The sequence below is a fragment of the Otolemur garnettii genome, unplaced genomic scaffold, assembly GCF_000181295.1.
Source record: "Otolemur garnettii isolate 467f Iridium unplaced genomic scaffold, OtoGar3 scaffold00029, whole genome shotgun sequence".
Classification (NCBI taxonomy): domain Eukaryota; kingdom Metazoa; phylum Chordata; class Mammalia; order Primates; family Galagidae; genus Otolemur; species Otolemur garnettii.
The window spans coordinates 14,875,158-14,884,177 of NW_003852424.1; the positions used below are offsets into that span (position 1 = coordinate 14,875,158).

General features: G+C 54.2%; 3 protein-coding genes across 8 annotated transcripts in view; 1 reads left to right on the forward strand and 2 right to left on the reverse strand.

Moving 5' to 3' along the window:
- The window catches only part of MOB3A (MOB kinase activator 3A), a 28,162-nt gene extending 25,028 nt beyond the window's left edge, over nucleotides 1–3,134 (reverse strand). The window contains exon 1 of one of the 2 annotated variants that reach the window (XM_023512517.1): nucleotides 2,993–3,134. The gene's annotated coding sequence lies outside the window, so the exon portion shown is untranslated. Of the gene's footprint in view, nucleotides 1–2,833; nucleotides 2,966–2,992 lie in introns of those variants that run through there. The other variant, XM_023512516.1, reaches the window with a different exon arrangement.
- On the forward strand, nucleotides 3,026–6,242 carry IZUMO4 (IZUMO family member 4). Of its 5 annotated transcripts, XM_023512512.1 has the most exons (11): nucleotides 3,026–3,075; nucleotides 3,234–3,788; nucleotides 3,861–3,941; nucleotides 4,044–4,115; nucleotides 4,576–4,602; nucleotides 4,703–4,778; nucleotides 4,894–4,941; nucleotides 5,049–5,063; nucleotides 5,395–5,412; nucleotides 5,622–5,636; nucleotides 5,927–6,242. In XM_023512512.1, exons 2-11 carry the CDS (start codon nucleotides 3,296–3,298, stop codon nucleotides 6,015–6,017), a joined length of 936 nt encoding a protein of 311 aa, XP_023368280.1. In that variant the 5' UTR covers nucleotides 3,026–3,075; nucleotides 3,234–3,295; the 3' UTR covers nucleotides 6,018–6,242. The 5 variants fall into 5 exon arrangements, 3 of the variants coding, with proteins under 3 accessions (XP_023368280.1, XP_023368283.1, XP_023368281.1); XM_023512515.1 differs by lacking the exon at nucleotides 3,026–3,075 and having other exon boundaries at nucleotides 3,237–3,788; nucleotides 4,044–4,084; nucleotides 5,927–5,971; XR_001161240.2 differs by lacking the exon at nucleotides 3,026–3,075 and having other exon boundaries at nucleotides 3,237–3,788; nucleotides 5,049–5,129; nucleotides 5,395–5,636; nucleotides 5,927–6,035.
- Nucleotides 6,243–7,368: 1,126 nt separating this feature from the next.
- Nucleotides 7,369–9,020, reverse strand: part of AP3D1 (adaptor related protein complex 3 delta 1 subunit) — an 81,450-nt gene continuing 79,798 nt past the window's right edge. The window contains exon 32 of the mRNA XM_003788857.3: nucleotides 7,369–8,649. Within this exon, the coding sequence (XP_003788905.1) occupies nucleotides 8,554–8,649 (96 nt within the window). The 3' untranslated portion in view covers nucleotides 7,369–8,553. The remainder of the gene's footprint in view (nucleotides 8,650–9,020) is intronic.

Below are 9,020 nucleotides of genomic sequence, written 5' to 3' on the forward strand. Positions count from 1 at the left end.
GCCTGTAGTCCCAGCTACTTGGGAGGCTGAGGCAAGAGAATCGCTTAAGCCCAAGAGTTGGAGTTGTTGTGAGCTGTGACACCATGGCACTTTACCAAGGGCGACATAGTAAGACTGTCTCAAAAAAAAAAGAAAGAAAAGTATACAAGCCACCAAAAGACACGTAGGAAGCTTAATGCGTATGACTAAGGGAAAGAAGCCAGTCTGAAAAGGCTGCATGCTGTAGTATTCCAACTACAAGACATTTTGGAAAAGGCAAAACTATAGAGACATTAAAAGATCAGTGTTTATCAGGGGTTGGGGGAGAACAGGATGACCAGGTAGAGCACAGAGAAGTTTGGGGGCAGTGGAACCACTCTGTGGGATGCTATAATGGGGGACACATGTTACTATACATTGATCCAAATCCATGGATGAATATCACCATGAGTGAACTCTAATGTGAGCCATGGATTCTGGGTGATGCTTATGTGTCCATGGGGGTCCCACCTTGTAGAAGTGCTGAGAGTATGGGAGGCTGTGTGTGGGGGAGGCAGGGAACATGGGAACTTTCTGTACCTTCTGCTCAAATTTCCTATTAATCTAAAACCCCTCTAAAAAATAGTCTATTGGCTCAGCTCCTGTGGCTCAAGTAGCTAAGGCGCCAGCCACATACACCTAGGGTGGAGGGTTCAAATCCCCAGCCCGGCCCGCCAAACAACAATGATGGCTGCAACCAAAAAATGGCCGGGCGTTGTGGTAGGCACCTGTAATCCCAGCTATTTGGGAGGCGGAGGCAGGAGACTCGCTTGAGCCCAGGAGTTGGAGGTTGCTGTGAGCTGTGATGCCATGGCACTCTACCCGGGGGATAACTTGAGGCTCCGTCTCAAAAAAAATTTTAAAAAAAATTAAAAAAAATAAAAAATAGTATATTAAAAAATTGTAGTTGACACTAATTCATCAATCACTAAACACCAAGTATTTGGCTAAGTCCTTTGACTAATTCATCCCTGGCTCAAGTGGCTAAGGCACCTGTGGCTCAAGTGGCTAAGGTGCCAGCCACATATACCTAAGGTGGCAGGTTTGAATCCAGCTTGGGCCCACCAAACAACAATGACGGCTGCAACCAAAAAAAATATCCAGGCGTTGTGGCAGGTGCCTGTGGTCCCAGCTACTTGGGAGGTAGAGGCAGGAGAATCGCTTGAGCCCAGGAGTTGGAGGTTGCTGTGAGCTGTGATGCCACAGCACTCTACCCAGGGGGACAGCCTGAGGCTCTGTCTCCAAAAAAAAAAAAGAAAAGAAAAGAAAAGAAAAGAAATATCTATTGCTGGGCGATGTGGTGGGAGCCTGTAGTCCCAGCTACTTGGGAGGCTGAGGCTAGAGAATTGCCTAGGCCCACAGCTGGAGGTTGCTGTGAGCTGTAATGCCACAACACTCTACCAAGGGCAACAAAGTGAGACTCTGTCTCTTTAAAAAAAAAAAAAGAAGAAAGAAAGAAAAGAAATATCTAAACACTGGCTCAGCATAGGTAGCTCAGCAACTGGGGCCTTGGCCACATGCACTGGGGCTGGTGGGTTTGAACCCAACCCTGGGCTGCCAAACAACAATGACTAACTACAACAACAAAAAAATGGCAGGGCACTGTGGCGGGTGCCTATAGTCCCAGTTACTTGGGAAGCTGAGGCAAGAGAATCGCTTAAGCCCTAGAGTTGGAGGTTGCTGTGAGCTGTGACATCGTGAGACTCTGTTTCAGAAAAAAAAAAATTTAGCTAGGCACAATGGGTTGTAGTTTCAGCTATTCGGGAGGCTGAGGCAGGAGGACTGACAGAGTCCAGAAGTCTGAGGCTATAGTGAGCTATGATCACACCACTGCGCCCCGGTCTGGTGGACAGAGTGAGACCCTGTCTCTAAAAAATAAAATACAACGAAATGGGGCTCCCCAGAGCACTTGCAACCTTAAGATGTGCAGAAAGGAAGATGGAAGCAGTTGCCAATTCGGGGGTGAGGGTGGGTCCTGCCCCTTCCACCTATGAATGAGGTGCCAAACCAAAGAGTACAGGTTTCTGGCTTGAGAGATATGCAAAAAGTGCATGTGTGTCACATTTCAAATCTTTAACTGGTTGGTTGAAAACTGAAACTTAGCTGGACATGGTGGTGTGTGGTGTATAGTCCCACCACTTTTGGAGACTGAGGCAGGAGGATCTCTTGAGCCCAGGAGTTCAAAACAACAGTGAAGCGTGATGATGCCACTGTACTCCAGACTGGGCAAGAGAGAGCCCCTATTTCAAAAACAAACGCACAAACAGCAAAAACCTAGATCAAATTCAAACCTGTTAAAAGAAAGAAGAAAAGAAAAAAAGGGTAAGAAGGAAGGAGGGAATAGTGATGCGTACAAAGACGAGAATCTTCCCCAGAATAATCAGTTGTTCTCTCTGATCTATGTCCTGTTATGTGACTGCATTTTTCCAATCTCGCCTCCCTTCGTAGGAACTCTTTTACGAAATACATAGTCGTTTATCACAATTTCAAGCCTTATCACAGGAGAAAGAGGGGCTTTTAGAGCCAGGGAGCTGAGCGGCGTCCCCTCAGCCGCTCCCTTTCCCCGGACCTGCCACGTGCTCAGGGAGGCTTTGGGAATCGCAGGAAGAAGGGTTGCTTTGAGGGGCCCGACTCCGCATGGTTTCGGGGGGCCTCAGAGGAATTTTAACCCAAACCCGGAGTCCTGCGCAAGGGGAGCGGACGAGAGTTGGCCCCAAACTAGCATTTGTATCCACAATTCGACCCAGCGCCCCGTCTGGCCCTTCTGAGGATCCTGCCTCCCCGCCGCCCGCGTTCACGTTGTCTGAGGACTCACCTGACCTCCTCTAGCCCGCCGGCCGGCTACAACCCGGTCTGCCCCACCCCGCCTCTGCGCTCGGACCACCCGCCTCACAGGGCCGCGGAGGGACGTGAGGCGGACGGACACGGTTAACATAAGCTGTGTCTGACCGCACCCGCGGAAAACCGGACCTACTTTTCTTAAAGGGACAGAGGCCTCCATAGGAAGCGGCGCGCAAGATTCTCCAGGCGGGTCCAGTGGGCTCTGGGCGCGGGAAGGTGAGCAGAATCCCAGGAGACTGCCCTGGAGGTGGGACGTCCTGGTGGGGGTTGGGGCGTTGGACACGCTCTCCGTTGCTTAGCAACCAGGGCCTGCCTCTGACGCCATTAGCGGAACTGTGGCTCGCAGTCTGTGGGCACATCTTGTATTGCACCAGCGCAGGGCGGGGTCTCAGGGGGAGCAGGCCGGAGGAGGAGCTGGCTCCTGCGTTGGAGATGCATGGGCGAGGGACCAATTCGGAAGCAGAGTCCTCTGAGTGGCAGTTCGTGGGCGGGGTCTAGAGGTGGATCCGGCGCGGTCAGTTATCCGTTGGGGACGGGTGGGCGGAACCGGGTTATGAGATCCCGGAGGACAGAGACGCGGCTAAGGGCCCCAGCGGGCGCTGTCAGTTGGTGCGCGGCCGAGGGGCGTGGCACGGGAGCGCCGTTGGTTGGTGCGTGGCCGATGGGCGTGGCGCGGGGGCGCCGTTGGTTGGTCGGCGGAGGGCGGGGGCGGGCCATGGCCCTGCTGCTCTGCCTGGGCATGACCGCGGCGCTGGCCCGCGGCTGCCTGCACTGCCACGGCAACTTCTCTGAGAAATTCTCCTTCTACCGCCACCACGTGAACCTCAAGTCCTGGTGGGTGGGCGACATCCCCGTGTCGGGGGCGCTGCTCACCGACTGGAGCCAGGACACGATGAAGGAACTGCACCTGGCCATCCCAGCGGAGATCAGTGAGTGCCCGACCCCGATCACCCAGCAAGACTCTCGGACTGGCCGCTCACTAATTCCGTCTCTGCCCGCAGCCCGGGAAAAGCTGGACCAAGTGGCGACACTTGTGTACCGGAGGATGGACCAATTGTACCAGGGAAAGATGTATTTCCCGGGTGAGAGGCGGGAAACTGAGGCAGGGCTCGCAACGCCTCAGGACACCCACACCTTCGCCCGCCTCTGGCGCCTGACCTCCCTCTCTTGCTTGCGCCTATCAGGGTACTTTCCCAATGAGCTGCGGACCATCTTCCGGGAGCAGGTGCGTCTCATCCAGAACGCCATCATCGAAAGTGAGCAAATGGGGGTGAAGGAACTGCTGCTCAGGGCCTGGGGGGAACTACGTTTCAGGTCTTCACAGAGCTTGTGCTCCTTCGAAGCTGGGTCCGGCCAGTGGAGCAGGGCTTGACTGGGGCTGGAGTGACAAGGCAGCCAAATCAGGACAAAAGGGGGCTGGAGGGGCAACCCCCAGGTGGGGCACCTCTGTCATCCCATAGTCACCAGCACAGCCCAAAGAATAAATGCCACCACTTTCCTGGCACCCCCCCCCCCAGACTTCCCTGGAGGCTTCAAGAGTGTTGCTACCATCCTGCTGAGGTTTGCACCACTCCATGCTAGGCACCTTCTTTGGGATCCCATCCCTCTAGGTCATGGACACACATACATGAAACTGGGTGGCTAGTGAATGGGCCCTGAGCCTTTGGCAGACTTGGGGGCTGCAGGGTAAGACAGCAAAGTTCTCCCCTTCCATAGGCCGCATCGACTGTCAGCGTCACTGTGGTGAGTGAGCCTCCATTCAAGGCCAAGGGGTACAATGGCGGTAGCAGCTCAGGGCCCTGGAAACTGAGGGGAGGCTGGGGTGACCTCTCGTGTGTTGCAGGCATCTTCCAGTATGAGACCATCTCCTGCAACAACTGCACAGACTCCCATGTCGTCTGTTTTGGCTACAACTGCGAGTAGGGCTTAAGCATCAGCCTGCCTGTACCAAGGGCCCTGCTGTCCCTGGCTCTCCTAAGGGAGGGTGAGGTCTGGGCCTGAGGACATGCCACCTCCATGCCTGTGTCCCAACAGGTCCTCGGTGCAGTGGGAGGCAGCTGTGCAGGGCCTTCTCAATTACATGTGAGTTGGAGGGGGGGATCTCTGGGCAGCAGCAAACTCATCACGTAGGCTTGGGGAAGGGACACCAACACAGGGCACCCCTGACTCCAAACCCACTGTCATTGTAGAAGTGACTGGCACAAGTAAGTCCCCTCCTCAAACCCAACATGCCTTACCTGAGGCAGTGTGCACATGTGAGCATCTAGCTGGTGAGTATGTGCAGGAAGCTGGCTCCCGAGGCTCCCACGTCCTAGGGGGACCACAAGGAGGCAGGTCCTGGATCCCAAGAGTCTCTGAACTCAGCTAGAGGAAGGGGGTGGGGGTATCATCCTGGCTAAAGGATCCCTGTAGAGTCCAGTTCCAGCTTGCCCCACTTCTGTGGCAGAGCTGTGGCCAGAGCCCAGGAGGGCTCCCCACAGCACATGGATGCAGGTGCCCCTGAAGAGCCTAACTGGGCCCCATCTTGTCTTTCAGACAGGACAAGAGCATGAGGTAAGGCCACCCCAGTCTGGCCTTCCAGAGGGGAGGGAAGGGCAGAGGGAGTGAGTGGAGAGGTGCCATGTGTCCTCCAGTTCAGCGGGCACTGTGGGCATGGCTCTCTCTGTGCCTGGGACATGCCAATGTCACCTCTGCAACCATGCCTATGTGGTCATTTCATGAACAAACCACTGCTGCTCCTCCTCTGGGCCTGGGACACACAGAACCACCCCAGCCTTGTGAGTGACCCAGGGAAGGGAGGCCTCCAGGGTCAGGGTATACCTACAGCCAGAGATCAAACTCCACCTGCCAATGTGCCATTGACCCCCCCCCCCCAATTCCCTTTCACAGTCCCAGTCACCCGGGTGACCCACCCTAGTAATCTTGGGGTGAGGACAGGGCCCTTGGCCATGCACAGGACCACCCATGTCCTGTCTGGGAGGAGAGGTCCAGGGCTTCCCAGGCAAACCCACCAGGAATGAGGCAGAGAGGCACCAGGAAGAGCTGAGACACCCTATCACTCCAATAGCTTGGTATCGCCGAGCTTCACATGTCTGGAGCCCCAACATCTGGCCAACCTGACTTTGGAGATCGCCTCTGAGTGTCTGACCCAACACTGACAGCTACAAGGCCTGCCCCCAGCACGATGGGGGATTCCCCTGGACTGTCCCGGTCCTTCTGGAGCAGGCTGGCTGCTGCCTCTGATCCCCCTCTGACCCCCGATAGAGCCCAAGCTGGCCTGGGCAGGGAGGAAGGGAAGGGATAGGTTTGTACATAGCACCGGTACCTGGCAGGACCACAGAGCTATTTGATGGGAGGATTAAAGTACCCGGACATTTCCTATGGAAGCACAGTTCTTACTTGGGGTGGGAGGAAGCACTTGGGGAGCTGAAGGAGCTGGCAATGTACTCTTTAGGGAAGGCCTGAAGGTCTGCAAATGAGCCAGATAGGCTGGCTGGGGCAGAGACATCTAGGGCTTCAGAGTCCTGGACCGAGATGTTTTACTATGACTCACTTGAGCATAGCTGGGGGGCTTGCAGAAGTGTACAAAGGGATCCCTTTATGAAAGCTGAGGCTGTAGTTTGGTGGCAACCAGAGCCAGCTGCACCCAAGGCAAAGGGACACAGGACCTGTGGGCTCTGCTTCCTCCATTCTCTGTGGTGGGGACTGTGGCTGGCCCTCCCGGCTGAGCAATCACTGACTTGAGCGGAGCCTTGGGAAATTGTGCAGAGAGGTGATTCTGAACGCCCCTTGAGCACCCTTGCTTGTCCCATTTTCACTTGTGACCTTAGCCTGAGTGGTTTCCTTACTGCTTCAGGATTCTTCCACCTTCCCTATGCCTGGCACAAGAGGCGGCTCAGGACCTGGTCCTGTCCCCCAACAACTGTCCTGTGGCCACTGTGTGCATGGGAATGCCCATGTGTAGGTCAGGAATGGAATTGGGGGGGCTCCAGGACACCCTTATAGACTGCAGATCCTCAGAGCCAACCATACCCTATTACCGATACCAAGCACTTCCTTTTGGGTCCTCTGAAGGATGTCAGCAGCTGAGGACATGGGAAGAGGCTCCGTGAGAAGAGGCTCATGGCTGTTTCTAGGGCAGGATGCTGTGGAAAGGATGCAGGGGTGGGCCCTGAGCCAGGGCTGGGTACAGGGCCTTGTTTGGGTCAGCACACCTCACCTTCCCACTTAGGAGTTTACTTCTAAGCTGAATGTCCCCCATCTACATGGTGTAGTGGAGAACCAAGGCAAAGTGACACAGGCAGGGCCAGTCGCTTTCCTGCCTCTGACCCTGGCTCTGTCTCCACAGTACCTAAGCAATGCCTGGTAGTGGCCCTGCAGTACTCATGGTCCAAGAGCCTGAAGTATGCTGGGGGCCGAGGTAGCCTCCAGGGATGTGAGTCAAGGCAGAGGCTCAGTCTCTACAATGGCTAAGACCTCAGCAAGGGCAGGAGACCCCACGTGGAAATGTCTATTTTGCAGCTTTATTGGATCATCTTGACACAAAATCATTACAGCAGCGTGATATGTCTCTCTCCATATGGGAATGTCAATAGCAAATAAATTCTTGTGTAACACATCATACAATTTCAAAATTCTAGAATCAATGCATGGGATTCTGTAATAGATTATGCTACATGCTAAAGTGACAGTTTTCATCAAAAGGAAAAGTTAAAATGTCTTGGAGGACCATTATCTCTGAAGAAGGAACATTTAGTCTTAGCCCCAGCAGTCACCTGGGGAATGGGCAGGTGGGGTTTACTGCTGAGTCTACTCTGCCCAAGGACAACATTCCTGGGACCTATCTGGAGGTCAGTCCCCATCCCATGTATGTCCCCTAATGTTCAACCTGGGCCCTCCCAGCAGCTATGGGATGACACAGGGAGGAGCCTTTTGTGCATGGCAGGGAACAGAGGGTGGGCATGTGAGATTGGACAATGCAACCACTCAGCCGAACCCAAGCCCAGAGAGACATAAATCTGTCAACCAGGAAAAAAAGGAAATGGAAAGGTCCAGCCCAGTCAACTCATGATGCTGACTACAGCCCCTCCTTGGCACCCATGGCCATTCTTTGCACACAGCATGGCCAGTGGCCTGAGTCTTGCAGACCATGCCTCCACCATGGGTTCTGGGGAGAAGGGCCTCCCACGGCAGTTGGCCTGTCCTTCACCTCTATGTAGACACCACTGGTCAGGATGTCGAGGGACAGAAGCCGCCACAGGGAAGAGGCAAGGGAGGAGAGGAAATGGGGCTGCATCAGTCTTGTCTACTATGCACACCTCATCCTGATGCCCACTAGACCCCTAGCCCAGATGATGGGTGCACTTGCTCCACAGGCTGTCCCTTTGACCACATTCAAGGACCCAGCCCCCAGTGTGGGCTCAGGCAGGGAGCAGGTGGGGAGCCCCCTGTTGGTCAGGGGACTGAAATGGAGCTTCTTGCTAAAGAGTAGGAAGAGTCAAAATGAAAAGGATGGCCAAATAAATCAACGTGACACACAACCTCGATATCTAAACAGCAGATGATGATGGAGTTAAATTAATGCTCAGGCTTGGGTACTGTACACACAACAGAGGAGTGGCAAGACGCACCAGATCTCCAGGTCCACTGGCGCCTGCTACACAACAGGCGCTTAGGTGGGGCTCCCAAGTGAGCTCAGCACGTGGCCAGTGTAGTCTTCATCTCTTCCAGGAGGTTGTTCAGCAGTGTTGCATCAGTGCACTTCCCATCGACCGAGACAGAGTTCTCACCCTGTATGAGGGAGAAAGACTGGCATTTAAAAAAGCTATATGCAAGGTCGGGCCACCTGGTGGCTCATGCCTGTAATACCAACACTCTGGGAGGCCGGGGCGGGTAGATTGAGCTCACAGGTTTAAGACCAGACTGAGCCAGAGCAAGACTCCATCTCTAAAAATAGCTGGTGTTATGGCAGGCACCTGTAATCCCAGTTACTTGGGAAGCTGAGGTAAGAGAATCTCTTGACCCCAGGAGTTTGAGGTTGCTGTGAACTAAGGCACCATGGCACTCTACTGAGGATGACAAAGTAAGACTGTCTCAAAAAAAAAAAAGCTAAATGCACGTACGGTCTCATGAGTATATGTGCTATACTTTTTTTTTTTTTT

Bases quoted from the DNA above. Each gene is read 5' to 3' on its own strand.
- IZUMO4 (XM_023512512.1), top strand. From the start codon at position 3,296: ATGGGCGAGGGACCAATTCGGAAGCAGAGTCCTCTGAGTGGCAGTTCG. The intron at 3,942-4,043 runs GTGAGAGGCGGG...TGCGCCTATCAG, and splicing joins GGGAAAGATGTATTTCCCGG to GGTACTTTCCCAATGAGCTG. The intron at 4,116-4,575 runs GTGAGCAAATGG...CCCCTTCCATAG, and splicing joins CCAGAACGCCATCATCGAAA to GCCGCATCGACTGTCAGCGT.